Source organism: Crinia signifera, chromosome 4, assembly GCF_055691185.1.
Source record: "Crinia signifera chromosome 4, ASM5569118v1, whole genome shotgun sequence".
Taxonomy (NCBI): domain Eukaryota; kingdom Metazoa; phylum Chordata; class Amphibia; order Anura; family Myobatrachidae; genus Crinia; species Crinia signifera.
In genome coordinates, this window is record NC_139220.1 from 204,322,001 (window position 1) to 204,344,346 (window position 22,346).

The 22,346-nt window shown below is 46.6% G+C and overlaps 1 protein-coding gene across 2 annotated transcripts in view; it reads right to left on the reverse strand.

Moving 5' to 3' along the window:
* LACTB (lactamase beta) overlaps positions 1-22,346 on the reverse strand; it is a 45,834-nt gene that overhangs the window by 5,726 nt on the left and 17,762 nt on the right. For both annotated transcript variants that reach the window (XM_083183499.1, XM_083183498.1), the window contains exons 4-5: positions 17,194-17,515; positions 15,929-16,094 (exon numbers count right to left, since the gene is read on the reverse strand). In XM_083183499.1, the coding sequence (XP_083039625.1) occupies positions 15,929-16,094; positions 17,194-17,515 (488 nt within the window). The remainder of the gene's footprint in view (positions 1-15,928; positions 16,095-17,193; positions 17,516-22,346) is intronic.

Consider the following 22,346-nt stretch of genomic DNA (forward strand, 5'->3'; position numbering starts at 1 on the left):
TTGTCTGCATCCTGTGTGTAGACAAAACCATATGGTGAGAGTCAGAGGCGTAACTAGATCTTTGTGGGACCCATAGCAAGAGGGAATTGGAAAAAGAGAGAGCAGAGGGGGGAGCAGCAAAATAAGAGAAAGGAATGGGTGCGATCAGGAGTGAGAGAGTGTCAGAGGGTGTCAGGGAGAGACAGAGAATGATTGAGAGGGGGTGTTAGGGAGAGAAAGGGGGTGGCAGAGAGAGAGAGTGCGCGTGTCAGGGATTGAAAGAGAAAACTAGAGAGCGTGTGTCATGGAGAAAATGAGGGACAGGGAGAGAGAATTAGATAGAGGGAGAGCGGGTATCTGAGGGAAAAGGGGAGAGACAGGGAGAGAGACAGCTCCAAATAGGAAGAGAAAGAGGGGTGGGGGAGAAAGAGGAGGATGGGGAAAAAAGGTGAAAGATAAGGAGGAGAGACAGAATAGGGTCAGAGAGAGATCAAGAGAGAGACTAGGGACAGAAAGTGAGAGAGATATAAAGGGGTCAATTCAATACAATGCACTGTGAATAGCACCGATAGCTATTCTAATGAGTGCGCTGCTAACTCCAACTAGTGTATTTCTGCTTGAACCCTCCTGGGATGTGAGCAGAAATCCAGCAAAAGTAGGGTGGCGATGCTGTTCTAAGCCCTAATGTGGCACAAATAGCATTGCTGCGGCACACTTAACTTAAAATCTGATACTCGCAACTACACACCCTTGAGTACAAGCATTCTCCAATTTAGTGTGCTGACTAAAAAAGGGATTTTTGTAAGAACTTACCGTTCGAATCCCTTTCTCTGATATGGTCCTGGTGACACAGCTCAACACTGGGATGTAGGAGGGTCCGAAGGAGCCAGGCACCTATCCTAAAGCTTTGAGAGGGTAGGCTCCTCCCCTACTGCATCCTGGACTCTTCAGTTCAATCTTTCAAAGCCACTGGAATACATTAACTCAGTACAAATGCCTGCACATATTATATGCACATTTTATAACAATAACTGTTAACTTTTAACCATTTTAACATGAACATCATGAAACTTCTGGCATACTTACTGAGCGTAAGGGAGGGATCGCTGTGTCACCAGGACCATATCAGAGAAAGGGATTCGAACGGTAAGTTCTTACAAAAATCCCTTTTTCTCTTTCAATGGTCCTGGTGACACAGCTCAACACTGGGACGTTCCAGAGCCGGTCCTTTGGGTGGGTACGCTCAGGTCTGCAGCTCTCAGCACTGCTCGCCCAAATGATGCGTCCTCCGACGCGAACTCATGGAATCTATAGAATTTGGCAAAGGTATGAACAGATGACCAAGTGGCAGCCCTGCAAACCTGCTCAGCTGTTGCCCCATGTCGAACCGCCCAAGAGGTGGCAACCGACCTGGTGGTATGCGCATTTATTCTGGCCGGCACAGGCCTTCCCACTTTGGTGTATGCAAAAGCTATCATAGATCGCAACCACCTAGCAATAGTCTGCTTAGATGCAGGCCAACCAATTTTGTGTATGTCATACAATACCAACAAGGTGTCTGTCTTTCTGACACTCTTTACTCTGTCCACATAAATGCGTAAAGCACGCACAACATCCAAACTCTTCAACTTGTCCCTTTTCTTAGAACCCTCTGGGGGTTGAAACACAGGTAGAATTAACTCCTGATTTAAATGGAAGGCAGAGACTACCTTCGGTAAAAACTGAGGCACTGTCCTCAGGACCGCCCTATCGTCATGAAAAATTAAGAAAGGAGATCTGCATGACAAAGCTCCTAACTCTGACACCCTCTTAGCTGATGCCACTGCCAACAAGAACACCAGCTTCCATGTGAGAAACTTAAGGTCCGCCGACCTCAAAAGTTCAAAGGGTGCCTTCTGAAGGCATTCCAAAACCAGTGACAAGTCCCAAGGTGCTACTGGTTGTTTGTATGGAGGTTTCAACCTAGATACCCCCTGTAAAAATGTCTGAATTTCCGGTAAAATGGCTATCCTCTTCTGGAAATAGATGGACAAGGCCGAAACCTGCACCTTCAATGACTGAAGGCTTAGGCCCGATGAGAAACCATCTTGTAAAAATTCCATCATCTTTGATAATTTAAAATGAGATGTGTGTGACTTCCGTCTCTCACACCATCTAATGTAAGTTTTCCATACTCTATAATAATTTGCCGAGGACACAGATTTCCTGGCTTTAATCATAGTCTGAACCACTGCATCAGAAAAACCTTTTCTTTTCAAAATGGCGGTTTCAATAGCCAGGCCGTCAAAATTAATCGAGCTGAATCCAGGTGATTGAACAGACCTGGTCTTAGAAGGTCTGGCCTCAGAGGTAGACGCCATGAGTCCACAGACAACCTCTGAAGCTTAGAGTACCAGGACCTCCTTGGCCAATCTGGGGCCACTAAGATCACCGGAACCTTCTGCCCTTGTATTTTCTTTAAAAGTCTCGCCAGTATTGGTACTGGTGGAAAGGCATAAAAGAGATTCCCCTCCCAGGGGATAGTCATGGCATCCACTGCCTCCGCTAGTGGATCCCTCATTCTGGCATAGAACCTGGGTACTTGGTGGTTGAACCTGGATGCCATCAGGTCCACATCCGGAGTTCCCCACTTCAAGGTGATCTGCTGAAACACCTGCGGGTGTAAGCTCCATTCCCCTTCCTTGAGCTCCTCCCTGCTCAGGAAGTCGGCTTCTATATTCTCCACTCCTGGTATGAATATAGCTGATACAGCTGGAACATTCTGTTCCGCCCATAGGAAGATTCTGGACACCTCCCACATGGCCAATTTGCTGCGTGTACCTCCCTGGTGATTCAGATACGCCACAGCTGTGGCATTGTCGGTCTGAATCCTTAAAGGGAGGTTCAGTAACCTGTCTCCCGCCAAGGAAATCACTTTCCAGACAGCTCTCAGCTCCAAGATGTTGATCGGTAGAGCTGACTCCTCTGCAGTCCACAAGCCCTGCAGCCTGAGGTCCAAGACTACTGCCCCCCAGCCCCTGAGGCTGGCGTCGGTAGTAACCACTAGCCAGTTCCAGGTCTGCAATGACCGACCCCATTGAAGGGAGTCCACTTCTGTCCACCATTTCAAGGAGTCTCGAGTGTCCGAAGACAGCACTATCAGCTCCGACTTCATGGTCTGTGTGTTTCCTGACCAAGCCGTCAAGATGTTCCATTGGAAAACCCGAGTGTGGAACCTGGCAAATTGCAGCGTCTCGAATGACGCCACCATTTTCCCCAGCAGCTTGAGGCACCTCCATACAGGGGGAGGGTTTTCTGGTTTGATTCTATATATGTAAAAAGGATGTATATATGTATATATTTTTGTATAAAATGGATGTAATTTTCAATAAAAGAAGCATTACCTCCATACAGAAATGCTCAGAGCGCTGAGAATCTCCTGGACTAAGGCGACCAGATCCCTGGCCTTTGCCTCCGGGAGAAATACCCGATGGAGATGGGTATCCAGAATAACTCCCAAGAATTGGAGCCTCTGTGATGGTACCAACTGAGATTTTTGCAAGTTTAAAATCCAGCCGTGAGCCTGCAAAAAACTGATGGCTTCTGCCAAATGACTCTGAAGCATGGCTGCTGACTCTTCTTTGAACAGCAGGTCGTCCAAATAAGGTATCACTGTGATTCCCCTGAGCCTCAGCACAGCCGCCATCACTGACATTATTTTTGTTAATACCCTTGGCGCGGTGGCCAGACCAAAGGGCAACGCCTTGAACTGTAAATGCAGGTCTCCTATTGCAAACCTCAACAAGGCCTGATGCTCTGGGTGTATAGGAACATGCAGATATGCGTCCTGGACATCCATGGACGCCAAAAATTCTCCCTGGTCTAGGCTCAGGAGCACCGACCGTAGAGACTCCATTTTGAAATGGTCTACCCATAAATGGACATTTAGAGACTTCAAATTTAGTATTGGTCTGAAAGACCCGTCTGGTTTGGGCACCAGAAACAGAGTGGAATAAAAGCCTTTCTTCCACTCTGCCCTGGGAACCGGAGTAACCACCCCTTTCTCTAATAGGGAGTGAGCTGCTCTCACAAGAGCTGTACGAAGCCGCGCTTCCTTTGGCAAGGATGTGGGGATAAACCTTTTCAGAGGCAGACCTCTGAAAGGAATTTTGTAGCCCTGGGCTATAATGTCTAACACCCAGGCATCCTGGTCTAGAGAAGCCCATGCGTCCCTGAAATGTGAGAGACACCCCCCACCTTTATCACTGCCGGGCAAATCCCCTGACAGTCATGCGGAGGGTTTGTCCTCTCCTTTGGTGGCAGGCTTCTTGTGAAAGGAGCCAAACTTGGACTTCGGGGTCTTGCCCCTAGAGGACTGAAACTTTCCCCTGAATGACTGTCCTCGAAAGGACGCACCACCTCTAGGGGAGGACCGAAAGGACGGCCTAAAGGCAGAAAATCTGGATGCCTGTTTAGCCGTGGGAGCCGGCAGAAATGTACTTTTGCCGCCCGTGGCCTGCTTAATTATTTCCTCTAATTCTGACCCAAATAATAACTTTCCTTTGAAAGCTAAAGTTTCTAGGGCCTTTTTGGACTCATTGTCCGCTTCCCAGGCCTTAAGCCAGAGCACTCTCCTGGCATTAATAGACACTGTGGACACTCTGGTTGCCATTTTAAGTGCTTCCTCCTCTGCTTCTACCACATACTCTGCAGCTGCCTTAAGCTTCTCCGCCAGCAGCAATACACCAGGGTCAGCCTGCAGCATGGTGCATAATTCACCAGCCCACTCAATCATGGCCTTAGAGACCCAGGCTGAAGCAATAAGTGGACGTAGGGTGAATCCCACCCCTTCAAATATAGCCTTGAGGTTACCCTCCAGCTTTTTATCCACAGGATCTTTAAAAGCTGCACCGCCCTGTACTGGTAAAACAGTAGCCTTGGACAAATGTGCCACTGAAGCATCCACAACTGGCACCTTTTCCCAGAGCTCCGCATGAGACTCCGGCATGGGGTACAGACTAAGGAATCTCTTAGGCATTTGCAGCCTCTTATCAGGGGTTTTCCAAGCCCCTTTCAACAATTCCTGTAAACCTTCATCCGAAGGAAAGGTAACAGCCTCCTTACGCTGTCGCTTAAACACACCTTTAGCAGGAGTTTTATCCTCCACTGACAGTTTCAAAGCCTGTTTCACAGCTACAATAAGATCCTCTACTCCTGCAGAAGAGGTCTCTTCAAAATCATCACCCTGATCCCAGGGGATGTCAGTATACACTCCCTCCTCCTCATCTACCAATGTAGGCATAGAATAAGACCTTTTAGGAGTCCCTGCAACATCAACATCAATCTTGTCTAGTATCTCACTAAACCTGTTGATCCCCCTAGCAGTATCCTGCATCACCTGAATCAAGGCAGGGTCTGCCTGGGTAAGAGGCAAGGAGCCAGAGGACTGCTGAGATGATGGCATAGGTCTCTGGGATTCTACCAAGACATCACTCTGTCTGTCCAGTAGCTGCACCAAAGCGTTCACTGACCTGCCTAGGGCCATGGCCCACGCGGGTTCAATCTGCTCTGCCCTCTGAGGTTCACTCTCCATGGGTCTCACAGCAGCGCAAGTGTTACATAAGCCCCCCTTGGCCATCTGCTCAGGGACAAATTTCTGTGTGCATACATTACACGCGCTCAGTGCAATAAGGGCTCCCTCCCCCAAAACCACAGCATGTTGCTCAGTCAGCCGCTCCCTTGGTAGGATTCCCTAGTTCCAGTATCTCCCCCTCGACTGGGGACCACTTGGAACATGCCTGTAACAATGCTGCTGTCCTCTCATATAGGAGCTCAGCGTGTAAGCTCCGCATAAAATGGCCACCGCCATCACGGAGCGCCTGTCCCCCATGATCCTCACCTAAACGTGAAGCCGGTTTCAGGACACTCCGGAGCCCAGGCAGCTTCTGAAAAGAAGCTGGAAGCGCTGCACAGGGAGGCCAGACAGCGTCTCCCTTGTGCACAGTGAGCTGACAGGACGCGCTTCTGCCAGCTCCTGCTGCGCTAGCAGTGTGAGGATTCACTATGAGAATCCTCACACTGTGCCTACCTAGCTAGAGTATAATTAATAAAATAATAAAATTCCCCTAACTACTCTACTAATTCTTCAGCTGCTCCTGCAGCTCTTTAGAATAGCACCCACTCCAGTGGGCACCTAACACGAACTGAAGAGTCCAGGATGCAGTAGGGGAGGAGCCTACCCTCTAAAAGCTTTAGGATAGGTGCCTAGCTCCTTCGGACCCTCCTACATCCCAGTGTTGAGCTGTGTCACCAGGACCATTGAAAGAGAAATAACCCCCCACTCCCCAATGCTATTCACTGCGTACCATAATGAAGCAACCTCAAAGCGACTAGGGGCAGAGAGATGGAGTGGGAGAGAGGGTTGAAAGGACAGGCGGAGAGAGAAAGATGGGAGAGAGAAGTGAAACAGAGGGGGGGGGGGGGGGGGGGCAGGAGGTGAGAAGAAATGTGGAGAAGCCAGTGAGGGTAAGGGAGAGAGAGGAAATGAGTGGACACCGAAAGAGAAGAGGGGGCAGGCATCATCTTTTAACTTCTAATACCATCCTCCCCCCAGGTACATTATGTACCTTGCGCTGTCCCCCTCCTCCTTCAGTGCAAGCAGTGCTTTGTACCTGGTCCTGCAGCAGTGGTGGCCGGTGTCCTCCTCAGTGCTGGGTCTCCTGCATAACGGCGCTGGGTCTCTGGTCCTTCCACATGTCAGCGCCGGGTCTCTGATCCTCACGCATGTCGGTGCCGGGTCTTTGGTCCTGCTGCTTGTCAGGCAGGGTTTCCGTTTCTTTTCTTTTCCCGGCAGCGCCAAAACGGGGTTGGATGTGCTGGATCAGCTGGTCCACCTCGGTCCTCTATCTACACTGCGTGACCACCGCCACTGACCGGAGGTTGAGGGTTAGGGTGGGGGTTTCCACAGGGCTGCCGCGCCGCTGCAGCCTCAGCCCTCGCGGCACTACTTTAAATGTAAAAAAAAAACAATATTCTGATGGGTGCAGAGGATAGCGTGCTTGGCCTCGGGCCCCCCAAGTGGCCGGGCCCCATAGCAGCTGCACCCCCTATAGTTACGCCACTGGTGAGAGTCCATTGTATCCTAATCGCTGTTCATGTGCTTTTTAAAAAATTTTTTATTAAAGTGTGTATATACTGCACCATGAAGTCTCTTTTATATTTTTGAGACATTACCGCACTTAAAAAGGAGGAGAAAGTGAGGATTGTATCCAGTGTGGCGTGTATCGGCTCTCACCATATGCGCTGTTGTCTACACCACTTGTAGACCAAAGCTCAGGGTACGAGTTGATTTCAAATTATAAGTCAAATTGATTTAATGTTCAACAGTATTACACTATTGTAGCATTTTTTTCTCTTTTGGGTATAGCGTCTGGAATTAAAAACTCCTCTGTTTGGATGTTTGCTAAAGCGCCTAGGAAACCTGCCAAAATCCTGTATGGAATTTTAAATTGGAGCAGGAAAAAAAAAAAAAAAAAGATTTTTGTCTTACCTGTAAAATCCATGGTGTAACTGGCAACAATGGGTATGGATAAAGCCCTGGCGACAGGGCACCAAGGGGATAAGGGGACTTCTTGAGTGCAGTCTCGGGCTCCTCCTCCCCATACCCCGCCTCATTTTGTAACAAGCTAGCCTCAGTGAGAACAGGAAGGAGAGAAGAGAGAAAAAACAGGAAATGTCCGACCCTAGAAACAGCCAGGTGCGCAAGGGATGGGCGGCCAGTGACCACCATGTACTCTGAAAAAGGGATTTCACAGGTTAGACAAAAATCCATTTTTTTAGGTCGTACCAAAGCTGTCCCCTCATGGGATGGAACGCTCCTGAGCTGCAGAGAGGACACTACACCCAAAAGCAGACTCTGATGAAGCAAAAGTGTAAAAGTGATAAAATTGGATGAATGTGTGAACAAAGGACCATGTGGCGGCACGACAACTGCTCCGCAGAGGCTCCCCGACCAGCCGCCCAGGAAGCACCCACCGAGCAGACTGAGTGGGCCTTAAGGGAAGACGGCACTGGTTTCTTCGCCAACAGGTAGGCCTATCGAATGGTGAAACCAACATGCCAATGATTGTTTAGATGCCGGCCAACCATGCTTAGCAGCATCGTACAGCACAAAAAGGGAGTCAGTTTTGCGTAAAAGGCTGGTCCGTTCCACGTAAATTTTGAGTGCTCTGACAACGTCCAGGGAGCATATGTCCCCGGGGATTCAACTGAAGAGGAGAAAGTGGGAATCATTTAAATGAAAACGAGAGACCACTTTAGAGCACCGCCCTGTCACGATGGAACACCAGAAAAAGGTGAAAAAAGCGGTACTTGTTTCCTAGCACGGCGCCTGTCGTAGGTGATCGCATACCTTAACCTTAACTTAAGGTATGCGATGGACGCGACCAACACAATTTTAGGGCTATTTTTAGCCTTTTCCCCGACCATGAAAAAAATCGCGTCCATCGCATGCCTTAAATTAATTTGACTGATGCGATGGACTCTATTTTACATAGGGAACAATGTTAAATGGGCCAATGGACCAGATTTTTCATTGTATACCCACCCTTATGGGTATTTTACATGACAAATGCCCCCCCCCCCCCCATTGTTAACGCCACCCCACGATGAACGCCAATCCGAAGCGTGGCGAGCCTGCGAGGGGCGGCGTTACGCGTCCTCCGACCTTTTTATACCCCCACTATCCACGTCGGCGTGGAGTTGATTTTATATAGTGTGGCGAGCGGACGCGTAATATCTGTGAAGTTATGCGCGTGCGCTCGCCACGCTTTGGGCTCGGTGGCTCGCTGCGCTCACCACACTATAAAAAATCAACTCCACGCCGACGTGGATAGTGGGTGTATGAAAAGGTCGGAGGATGCGTACCGCCGCCCCTCTCAGGCTCGCCACGCTTCGGGTTGGCGTTCATCGTGGGGTGGAGTTAACAATGGGGGGCATTTGACCCATCAGGGTTGGGAAACAATGAAAATTGGGGATCAATGTAAAATCGGGTCTCGGGGAACATTTTACATTGATTCCAATGTAAAAAATTGCGTTGATCGCATCACATGCGATTTGGTTGCATGGGATGGATGCGATTTTTGGGGTCCCGATGGATACAATTTTTAATCGCTGGCGCCGTGCTAGGAAACAAGTACCGAAAAAGCTGCCGACAAGTCAGAGACTCTTTGGGCCGAGGCCACCGCCAGCTAAAAGAAGGTCTTCAAAGAGAGCCAACGTAGACCGACACTATCTAGAGGCTCAAATGGGGGTCTCTGTAGAGCTTTGAAACAGGACCGACAAGGCCAAAACCTGAACTTTTAGGGAAGCCAGACAGAGGCCTAGGTCCAAGTCCACCTGTAAAAAGGCCAAAATTCGAGACAACCGGAATTCCCTGGGCGGGAGACCTTTCTCCGCACACCACCGGTGAAAGGCTCTCCACACACGGTAGTAAACCTGGGCAGAGGAGGGCTTTCTGACCACAATCATGGTACAAACCACACTAGGAGAGAAACCCTTTGCTCCCAAGAGCCAGGCCGTCAAATCCAATCTCTGCAGGTCTGGATGACAATGTGGACCCTGAGTGAGAAGGTCCGGGCGCAAGGGCAGAGGCCATGGAGGTGCCATGGACAGATCTTGCAGGTCAGAAAATCACAGCCTTCTCGGCCAATTGGGAGCTACTACAATGGCCACCAGAGACTCCTGCTTGAGATGCCCAGGATTCTCATGCAGAGGTGAATAGAGACTCTGCGATGATGCAGAAAGTCTCACAGAAGCGTTTTCAGGGCGGATACCTTCTCCTGAGACAGAAAAACCCTCTGGGCCTGCGAGTCCACGAGCACGCCCACGTGAAGCATGCACTGAGCTGGGCCAGAGAGGACTTTGTTTATAATCCAACAGTGGGACTGGAGAGTCTGAATTCTCAACTGCAGGTGGAGAGCCAAGGTGTCCGGAGACTGCGCCAAGAGTAACAGATCGTTGAGGTATGGCAATATGCGCACCCCCTGCACCCGTAGGGTGGCTGCCATAACCTTGGTGAAGACCATGGGTGCCGTGGAGAGTCCGAAAGGGAGGACCCAAAAATTGGTAGAGCAGGTCCCGGACTGTGAACCTCAGGAACCTCTTATGGTCCTCCCTGTTAGGAATATGCAAGTAAGCATCCCTTATATCGAGGGATACCATGAAGTCCCATGGTTCGAGTGCTTGAAGGATGGAGCGCAGGGACTCCATTCTAAACTGTGGAACCCAGAGGAAGGGGTTGAGGTCCTTCAAGTTCAATATTGGCCGAAGACACCCGTCAGGTTTCTAAACCAGGAAGGAGGTTTGAGTAGAAAGGGGCGGCTATAGTGATGAACTGGGTTGGGGGAAGTTTCTGAAATGCTAGTCAGAGGTGGTCGCCTGCCACACTGTGTGGTGTTGCAGCAGACAGGCCCCCACCTCTGTTGGGGATGGAAAGTCATGCAGCAGGTTTGTGAGGCTGCTTTGGAGTCTGACAGCGACCGGACCAGAACTGTCGGCCACGAAGGGGATTACCACACTTTGTGATAGAGGGGTCTTGTCCCCTGGCTTTTCCCTGCGGATGAAAGAAAGGCAGGCGCGCCTTTGGGGGAGCGGAAGGCAAGAAAGCAGTTTTGGAAATGGCTACCATGGAGACGATTTTGTCCAATTCTGAACCAAAGAGGACCTCTGGAAAAAGGCAGAGCCTCTAGTGCTCCTTTTGGACTCAGGGTCTGCATTCCAAGTACAGAGCCAGAGCATCCGGTGGGCCACTACGGAGGAAGCGGAGATCAGTGAGGACAGCGCTGTGGAATCCCACGCCGCCTCGCCCAAATATGCAGATGCCTCCACGTATTTGATAAAGTCTGAACGACGAGTGCCAGAGTTCATGTGTTGCAGCAACTCGGCTGCCCAGTCTGAAATGGCCCGAGCTACCCAGGCAGAGGCCATAGCCGGTCGTGCTGCGACTCCTGCATTAAAAAAAAATGGTGTCCTTAAGGGACTACATCACTGTAGGAATTGGTAGTGTGGTGGATTTTACTAACCGGTCCACATAAGCTTCCACCTGCGGTGAGGATTCCCACTTGAGGCGATCCGCTTGCTCGAACGGGTACACCGAAGTAAGGCGCTTGGACACAGGAAACCTTGTTGGGATGTGACCAGGCCTCCTTCAGGATATTGTTAAGCTGTGACGATGGCAGGAAAACAGCCAGCTCCTTCTTCCATTTGAACAGAGGAGTCTCTTCCACAGCAGGCTGGTCGTCTTAAAAGAGGAACGTACAGCTTTAATGAGAGCATCGACACGTGCTTGTGTCATGCGATCGTCCTGACTGGATTCCCCCTCCTCCTCCTCGTTTGTGTCCACATCTACCACCTCACCCTCAGGATCATGGTCCGAACCTGTGTCAGTGGAGTCGGGACACAAAGGAGCTTCACAAAATGTCTGCGGGTATCAGAGGTGCCGAGCAAAGTTTGAGGGATATGGAAACTTGAACCAAGCCCTGTACCGAGGAGGAGAGATTCTGAACCCATGTCGGCTCACGCTACTGCTGCCGTGGAACCAATGTATTCTGATAAGCAGCAGGAGCCGTGGGTGGCTCTGGCGGAATAGGGGCCCTGGCCTCCGCCAGCTGTGACGCGAGCTCCCTCATAGCTGAGGAAAGGGACGCTGCCCACTTAGGTTCGGTTGGTGTAACCGACCCAGAGGGCCCAGGTTGGGAGCCCTCTGTGGAGCCGCGGTCACAGACCCCCACATGATCCAGCTGTAAGCTGTTTCAGAGTGCTCCAAGAAAGTCTTCGAGAACACAAGGCCAGACAGTTTATTTTCTGTAAACAGAAACTAAGACAGAGAAAAGGGGGGGCAAGGCACATGCAAACAGTTACCCACGCTAAAATAGTGTGGTAACAGCTTTCAAACCTGAGCCTGGACAGGTAGAGGTCACAGGGAACAGGAGGCTGGGGTGCACTTCTCAGATTCCAGCAGCGCTGTAATGGCGCCCAGATGCTGAGGAGGGGGCGTGGCGAAGAGGTCCCTCACCGCGGGTGGACCTATGGAAGGTCCCGTTGCTGAGGGGTGGAGGCGGGAGCTGGGACCTACAACCTGCCTCGTCCTGGAACCCTCCAGGGATGTATAATGGCCGCCCAGCCAGCCCGCATCCCTGGGGGTCTAGTTGAGTGCTGTCGGAACAGGGCGCCACTGCCATCGGAGGATACCCCTCCGGTGACTTTACAGACGATTCGGATGCCGCATCGGGGATCCGCTTACCTTGACTGGATGGTGCCGTCCCCCCATGTGCTGCAGGAGAGGCTGGCGGGTCTGGCCATATAGGTCAGGCCGCCAGCCCAGTCCAGGGAGGCAGCCACGCAGGAGCCTGAGCATGCACCGGTGGCTTGCCTCAAAGTGAAAGTAAAAATTTAACAAAATAATAACATTAAGTCTTAACCTAATAACAAGGGCTTAAGAGCCCTTCCTTAGTGACCTGTTCTCCCAGGCACCAAGGAAAAACTGAGGCCTGGGAGGAGGGGTATAGGGAGGAGGAGGAGCCCTGGGCTGCACACAAGAAGTCTTATCCCCTCCTTGTCGCCGGAGCTCCATCCATACCCATTGTTGCCAGTGACCACCATTGGTACGACCAAACAAAAATGCATATTCTATATCAAGTGCAAATGCTGGGCGCCCCATGCTCCTCAGCCTCCCACCCACTATGTTGGGTGCGTGCATCCAGCAAACAGAAGGTTCGCCGTGGGTGCATGCAGGTTAGGCCTAGTGGTCCTTTAAACTTAGTTATAAAAAATACTTGGTTCAATACCATTTGCCAAGAAACTGATTTTTTATTTTCTTGTTAGCCTTGCACACAGATGGCACAGGACTATGGTAGGCATCATGCTGAGGACAGCCAAGTGATCCTGGGATGAAGAAGTGGCGAGCATTAAGCTGGGCAAGTAGCTGTATTTGGTGTGGCTTTGTCTGATATGTACATCATTTACATTAAGTTTTGCAATATATTTTCTTAATTGCAATAATGTGCTTAATCTATTCAACAAGCTAAAGTACATTTAGTTCTGAAATAGTAGGACATGAAAAAAAACCCAAGCCAAAGCAACAAATCAGTTACATGGGGAGGGTAAATCATGCTGTAATAGATTTCATTTTAGCTAATGTATGCTACATCAACGTTCCAATGTTGGATTCAAATGGTACATTAAAAAAAGGCCAGGAAAAAAATATATATAAAATTTAAAGTAACCAAATTATTAAAGGTACAAATAAAAAAAATGTAGAAGTATTTTAAAGACATTAAAACATTACTTGTATTAAATATATCATATTCCTGTCCACTTGGTCCTAACATATCAGCCTTGGGGATCTCCAAGTTCCTTTGTCAGAGTGTACTGCTCTGCAGAATTTCCAACCACTCCTACATGTCCAGCAGCTGAGCCAACAAATGGCGTCTGAGACATTGAGAGGATATTGTGGCAAAGAAACAGAAATTAAAACAAAAATACATTCTACACTATCCCTTTAACCATAGCATCTTGTGCATATTATATACGGTTTTATACAGTTGTGTAGGACTGACAAACAATCTCTACAGTATACACAGGCGTGCGCAGCAAATTTTATTAGGGGGTGCACCACCTAGTGTGCATGTCTAACAACACCCATTGGGTGCGTCTAACACCACCTATCAGGCGTGTCTGTATTGGCACTTGCTACAATATAAAAGTCTCAGCCACAACATAATCTCCAGCCTATTTGTCAGTTTTTAATCTTCTTAAGGTGCCCACACACTAGAAAGATCTGCGATCATAAGATGTGCGCATAAATTAGCCTTCAAATCTTTTGCCTGTCCTGGACAAAAGATTTCAGGCAAGCGCACATCTTTACCAAAGATTTTTCTTAAGATCCCATGTGCGTTCCTATGGATCTTTTGTTAAATCTTCTGATCTTTCATGCAGCACGTAAGATCAGAAAATTTAGTAAACGATCCACGGGAGCGCCATCAGACAAAAATCGGCCAATTTTCGACCGATTATCGGTAAACATCGGACGATATATCGGAAATCGGCCAAAAAATCGTTCTAGTGTGTGGGCACCTGTACTCTCTGTAACAGTTCATGCAAATAAAGTCAAAAACATATATGGATGACACAGGTATGTAGTGATATGACAATGGTCTTGTACAAGTAACAATGCAAAACACACATCATTGAATGATGGGCTCTTCTTTTAATAGAATACAGTTCCAAAAAGCAAAAGTCTTTGGTAATGCTGGTTGCTAGCGGCAGAGAGGTGTTTATAAGAGCAGGCACAGCATTAGGGGATGCCGGTGCACCCCTAACACTATGTGCCCACGCCTATGACAGTATATTTAAAGTGTAACTGCTAAATTACCAAATAGTCCTCTTTTCAGGCTGTAATACGTTACAATATACATTCCACTAGAAGGCTGCTCAAATGGAGCAGTGCTGCCATATCAAAAGGGGATGGAACATGACCTTCCCAAATATTTAAGGCCAAAAAAGCAACCAGAATACTACTGTAATTATATTTTCCAGTTTAGTTTGGAAAAGTGGTACTTGTTTCCTAGCACGGCCACAATCGCGGCCATCGGGGGTAATTTTTAGTGGCCTGCGACGCGACCGACGCGATGCCCCCGATTTTTCCATTGAAATGCATTGAAAACAGTGAAAATCGCGTCGGTCGGGTCGTATGCGGGCAAAAATGCTTAAATGGTCCACCCGCGATGGCCTCGATTTCCCCATAGGGAACAATGTTAAATGCCTCAATTTACCCGCGATGACCGCGATTTCCCATAGGAAACAATGTTAAATGGGTCAATTTACCCAAATCATCATAGGGAAGAATGGTAAATGGGCCAGAAACCCCAAAAAACCCCCCTGACCAGTGAAATGTCCCCCCAAAAGTAGTTTATGCCACCCCGCGAACGTGAACCCGAAGCGTGGCGAGCGCAGCGAGCCCGCGAGGGGCGGCGGTACGCGTCCTCCGACCTTTTCATACCTCCACTATCCACGTCGGCGTGGAGTTGAGAATAGAATAGTGTGGCGAGCGCAGCGAGCCACCGAGCCCGAAGCGTGGCGAGCGCAGCGAGCCCCGCGAGGGGACGCGGATACCTTCACAGGTAAACGCGTCCCTTCGCGGGCTTCACAGGTGTCCGCGTCGCCATGGACACCTGGGAAGCCCGCGAGGGGATGCGTATAACTGAAGGTATCCACGTCCGCTCGCCACGCTTCGGGCTCGGTGGCTCGCTGCGCTCGCCACACTATTCTATTCTCAACTCCACGCCGACGTGGATAGTGGGGGTATGAAAAGGTCGGAGGACGCTCGCCACGCTTCGGGTTCACGTTGATCGCGGGGTGGCGTATAGTACTTTTGGGGGGACATTTTAATGTTCAGGGGTGTTTTGGGGCCATTTAACATTGTTCCCTATGATAATTTGGGTAAATTGATCCATTTCACATTGTTTCCTATGGGAAATCGTGGTCATCGCGGGTAAATTGAGGCATTTAACATTGTTCTCTATGGGGAAATCGCGGGCATCGCGTCTGGCCCATCGCACCCGATTTTTTAGTGCCTGCGATGGCCCCGATTTTACCCCCGATGACCGCGATCATGATTGTTGTGGCCGTGCTAGGAAACAAGTACCGAAAAAGTTTCCTATTTTAAAAAGCTAGGCTGGCTACACAGTAAAACGTTAATAAGGAGAGCCATACTAAAAACATGGTGAAATATGAGCTCATTTTGATAACAGATTAAATATCAGAAAATAGTTTGTAAGGTGTATCATATTCCCTTTACAGTTTGAGACTTCAGCAAAAAAAAAAAAAAGTACTTTTAAGTGCGTTCCCTAGTATATTGGTCAGTGATTATTTGCACTTTTCTGTCAGCTTCACCCCAGCTATGTGATTGTACCTGGCTCGGTTGTATATAATTGGCTCATGTTCTTCAGGCACGGTGTTCTTCATACCCAGATCTTTGAACATCTGCAGCATATTATCCAGGAACTCTTTCCCTGAGGCACGTTCCACCACAGCACTTAGCAAGGTCCAGGCATGAGTTGAATAGAGAAACTGTGACCCTGGAACGGGAAATAAATGGCTTAACAAGATAGGTTGGGATAGCCATTAAAAGACATAGTACTACAAATGGATAAGTAGGAAGGAATAAAGAAATACAAAATACATGGAATATTCAGAATAGATTAGCATGAGGATGGCACAGAGAAGAAGGCAGATATGAAAATGGAGATTAACAGAGCATACAAAATGGTAGTCAACATAACAAGTGTATATGAGAAAGTGGACATGGACAGCGTGTTGACAGACAATTTTACAGTTGGGCTAAAGTTGGTTAGTTGACAACTAAATGAAAAAAAAAAAAAAAGAAGGTTGACATTTGACAAGTTTATATGCTGAGCCTGGCCATGTCGACATTCAGACCATGTTAAAATTCTGAATGTTTACTTTTTAAATCACAACCTATATAACATATTTACTCTGAATACAATAAAATGCAAAACAGAACAAAGCTCAAATATAGGGTGTTTTCTTAAACATAATTTTTCGGTACTTGTTTAGTTTCACAGCGGCCGATCCGATGCGATTTTTTACCTGTTCATAACCCCACTATCCACTACGCATGGAGTTGATTTTATATAGTGTGGCGAGCGCAGTAATCTGCGTCCGCTCGCCACGCTTCGGGCTCAGTGGCTCGCTGCGCTCACCACACTATATAAAATCAACTCCATGCGTAGTGGATAGTGGGGTTATGAAAAGGTAAAAAGATAAAATCGCATCAGATCAGCCGATATATTGGCCGCCGTGAAACAAAACAAGTACCTAATTTTCTTATGCGCATATTTCATTGCTGGTCATGACGAATCCCAATGGATTTTTATTTGATTTCAGCAATATCAGGTAACTGACACATTTCACAGTGGGGAAGCCCAAAACAAGCACAATGTCCATAATCATTAGAACAAAATCTATTGGAACTGCAGTACAATGTGGTAGTAAGGTGACTGCTATATTTTTATGTGAAGTCCCCTGCCGATGGCATTAAAACTTCATTGTATACTGGAAGGAATTCCAGATGCTTACACAGTACTACACAGACAAAGGATGTGCTGTTTGTCCATCCCTGAACTGTGCATGTTACCATGTGTCGGACAGTCCTACCTGGTTTGAAAACCAAAGGATCATTTTTAAACAGCTCCAAAGAATCTATCACACTCTCAAACTTGTCCTTGATATAAAATTCTTCTGGTGGAGTTGGAGAACACGTCTGGGATTTTTTTTTATCTATGTTTTTCATTTTGCTGTGTTCCCCTGCTTTCAGAGGTGCAGCATCCTCTGACAACACTTTCTCAATGGTCCTCTCTGGAGATAATGCTTTATCTGACGATTTCTTGGAAATCTTTTTCCGGACTTTCTGGATGTCCTTTTCATAATGTCTGATCCCACTTAGATGAGAAACCAATAACCTGGTTGTTATGGTGACCTGAAAATAAAAAATAAAAGAGACGTTGTATGATCCAATATGAACAGAAGTTCATAAGATTCCTCACACTGGCAAATATCCATTCTTCTTTTCTGTATCCTCCTGTGGCATATATTCAATTGATGTTGACATTAATAGGTAGGAAGGGGTTCCGACCTATTCAATGTTAGCTGTTTTCTTTTCAGCAGGTCAGAATGTTCTGACTAGGGATGCCAATCCCGGGGCATTTTTCAATCCTGGGATTCCTGGCATTGACATCTCTAAGCAGTTTAGGCCAAAAAACATGCTAAAAAGAAGCCCAGCTCCGGCCGCCCCGCACATTTATTTACTTACACAGGCGGGCGGCCGGGAGCAGGGCAGACATTCTGCAGACAGGAGCGGGTGGCGGCGGTAGTAGCAGCAGCAGAGCCGCAGAAACACTTACAGGTCCGGACTCAATGGTGAGAGAGATGATTCTGGAGTGGGTATGGGTAGTCCGACCTGCGCAGCGTGATGGTCAGAGGTCACGCTGCGCAGGTCAGACTGCCCATACCCGCTCCAGACTGCAGTCTGGGGATCAGTAACTCCTGGGTAGCGTCTGAGCACTCGCTCAGATGCTGCCCGGCATTAGATATGCACATGCGCATCTAATCCCGAAATCCCGGGATTGGAAGATCCAATCCCAGGATTCAAATCCCAGCGGGTTTTTTTTAGGCCAATTCCCGGGGATTGGCCACCCCCCTATTCTGACCTGCCGGAAACCAGGTGGATTGGCGGAATAGCCACCAATCCACCTGCTTTTGACGGAAACACAGCCAAAGCCAAAAGCTTTTGGCTACGTTTCCGGCAATCTCAATCCGACATGAAAAGATGTCAGATTGAGGCATGGAGGACAACGCCAGGTGAGCAGCAGCAGCTTACACGGCACCGCCTTCCTGTCCGCTGCCTCCAGCACCATCCTGCCGCCTCCCATACCCTCCCGCTGTGTTTACCCGTCTCACAGTCGGGTAAGAGCAGCTCACCCGGCCTCCGTCACCCCCCGGGCAATCCTGCCACTACACTCACCAGGGTGAGCTTAAATCAGCAGCCAAATCAGACATCCGGATTTGCCCGTTGCATTGAATAATGGATGTCTGATCCATTCCTTCAAAAGAATTTCGGAATGGATCCGACATCATTTGAATAAAGCCCCGTATGTCTAAATATAAATTGATTATTTTTTTTCATATGTACACTGGTTTCCAAGGGGGATATTTATAAATCTTAGGGAAAGAAAGTCACAACTAATCAGCTCCTAAATGTAATTTTTCAAGCACTGCTTCTAACATGTAAAGACAGAAGCTGACTGGCTCGTAGTTAATCTCTCACAATTGTATCTCTGAGCTTTTATAAGAGCCCCTAAATCATTAAAATATTCAAAATATAATTAAAAAAAAAAGGTTTGGTTTTTTTTGGCTTCCAGGTAGAAAAGAAAACGAATGATCTAATGACATATTTCGCTATAATGTCTGTTTATTTTCTGTGATAAACTGTTTCAATTGTTGAGATTACAAAATTACCATATATGTAGTGTCCAAAAAGTAAAACAGATGCCCTCAAATAAAAATCCTCTACAAAAAATGGCAGTAAAAAACATTCAACTATCTCTGTGACGTCTATAAAAGGGAGAACAATGGTCACAGATAGACATAATTGTGAGACTCATGGTAATGAGCCCCATTATCCTATCACATTTGCCTCCTACATGACTGGATAAATTGTGAGGCCCACACAAATATACTGTTTCAGTACATGACATCTCCCAACTACTGTAGCTTGTGAAGTATTTAAGAGCAGTGATAAATGGAATTTTAGCACTAGTTTTCCAGCTAGAAAATTATTATTATTCTTAGAGCCGATGACAGGTTGAAGTAAAAGTGGAATGGTCTTTTTTTAGGAAAGGGACTCCACTATAAAGCTGCTGCATGCAATTCTTTCTAAACATAATTATATACATGTGACAGATGGGGTCGGCTATGGTGCGGCATGTAGATGGTGATAAAATGTCAACTTATCATCTCTGGTGAGTAAGTGGTCACTCACCTTCTGCAAAATTGTCGGCATTGTGGTGTAGACATTATGTTTACCTAATGACTTCATACAATTGCTACGCCTTTAAATTTGTTGGCAGAGGACCCATTGAGCTTTCGTACAGGAAGCACACTGGCATCTGTTTGACACCACAGCTACAATCTCTCCTCTCTCCCTTTCTGGAAGGGTGCACGTACTTTAAGAGTACGCTATATTTTCTGAAAACCCTTAACCTTTTGCAGTCCAAATTATTTTTGCAATTCAAACTGTATGGTTTAAATATATATATTGTCATTTTTTTTTTATTCCAAAATGTTCTACATTGAATGTTAAACGATGTTAATGTTCTTATTTTAAAGTGGCTCACCATTGGATCCGCTAGCAGCGCTAGGGCTGTTGAGCCTGACTAGACGTTGAACTTGAAAGGGTTAAGCCTAAAAACAAAAAGTGAAAGCCTACAAAAAAAAATTTTTTTACTGATAATCTATAGAGACTAGCCTATAATTTAAAAAAAGTAATAGCAGATTAGGGTTTTTTTTTCCCTGAACTGATGCTTTTTGTAATTCTAGATTTCCTCCATGTAAAGCCCTTTTTACATAAATTTCTCTCCTGACAACACAAGTTGTGTATTGTTCCATTCACTTACAGACAGTATGTACAGAAAATTCTAGGTTGCTAATATACACTGTTGAACCTATTATTGATACCCATACAAAAGTATTCTTTATATTTTCATAATACTTAACATTTACATAAAATAGATTTCGATTTTCTTAGCTGTGTGAGGAAAAATAAGCAATCTACCTAAAATGGACACAATTTCTTATTTATTGAAATGGAAAAGTGAATTAAAAAGCAAATGTGTTTTTATTCCTAACTACTACTGCTGCATTGATTCACCTTTCAAAAACCACAAAAAGCCAGATCCTACACATAGATCTAAATAAAATTTTGTTACTTAAAATGATCATGTGCAATTTTTTATGTTTGTATGACACATACAGTAAAACATGTGTAGGGATAATCTGGGTAGCTCAACAAAGCATACACATTTACCTACTGCAACTAATGAGTGGAACAAAGTGTTTATTAATAGAAGGATCAGGGCCAAGGGTGTAGCTAACTTTAGTGTAAGGAGACCAGCTGCAGCAAGGGCCCAATGCTGAGCGGCAACAGCTTCTGACAACGTTACATGTGTAATACACCATTGGGTGGTACATAGGGGCCCTTACAAAACGTTTGATTTTTGCTTTGGGGCCTACAATAGATTTAGGTATGACGAACCTGCTCACTTAAAATGAACTGGGCATGGTAATGTGGTACAATATGAAACAGAGGCAGAATATTGTTGCATTATATAAACTGGTGGCACATGAACAGAGCATGTTGTACGCTTAAATGTGAACTTTGGGTACTGTGTTGCATAACGTGTACTGAAAGCCTGATCATGTGACAGGACAAACTATGGCACTGCTATGGTTCAGAAAGTGAACTAAGTTACTACTATGGGGCATAACATTAACTAAGGCACTATTAGTAATCAGAAAGTAATCTGGGCCACTATTATATGGCATAAAACTACAAGTTCTGCAGAGACCCGTCTCTAGAAACAAAAAGTGGAATAATTAGACTGAAGACAGAGAGTGGAAGTTTTCTTGAGGGGGACAATGTAATAGCAGATAATATTAATAATTATTTCTGCTCAGTATTCACTGCTGAAAGAGAAGGGAAGGGGCCACAGTTAAGTTGCAAGTATAGTCAGAAAACTGAGGGAGAGACAAGTACATTTACAGAGGAGAAAGTCCTCACAGAACTCTCAAAACTGAAAGTGGATAAATCAATGGGACCAGATGGGATACATCCAAGGATACTAAAAGAGCTTAAAGGGGAGCTGGTAAAACCAATAACAGAATTATTCAACCAGTCACTAGCTACTGGAGTAATCCCAGAGGACTGGAAAACAGCGGATGTAGTCCCACTGCACAAAAGTGGAAGCAAGGAAGAGGTAAGCAACTATCGACCAGTGAGCCTTACATCAGTAGTAGGGAAATTGATGGAAACACTCTTAAAACAAAGAGTTGTAGAATATCTCAAAACCAGCAATTTACAGGATCCAAAACAGCATGGGTTTATTAGGGGAAGATCATGTCAAACAAATCTTATTGACTTTTTTGATTGGGTGACTAAAGTAATAGATCAAGGTGGGGCTGTAGATGTAGCTTATCTAGACTTTAGTAAAGCTTTTGACACTGTCCCACATCGCAGACTGTTAAATAAACTTGAAAGCTTGGGATTGGATTCTAAGATAGTTGAATGGATAAGAGCGTGGTTGCAGGACAGAAAAAAGAGTTGTAGTAAATGGAGTACAGTCAAAGGAGGGAAAGGTTACAAGTGGAGTACCCCAGGGATCTGTACTTGGACCGGTGCATTTTAATATCTTTATTGGTGATATTGCAAATGGAATTGAGGGTAAAATGTGCCTTTTTGCAGATGACACAAAATGTATGCAACAGGGTAGACACACTAGGAGGGGTAAAACAAATGATTGAGGATCTAGGTAGCTTAGAGAAATGGTGAAGAGAATGGCAACTACAGTTTAATGCCAAAAAATGCTAAATCATGCACTTGGGTCTCAGAAATTCAAAGACTAAATATAGTATAAATGGCACTATAATGGAAACTACTGAGGAAGAGAGGGATCTAGGTGTCACTATTTCAGGGCACTTAAAGGCAGGTAGGCAATGTAACAAATCAACGAAGAAGGCAAGTCAGATGCTTGGTC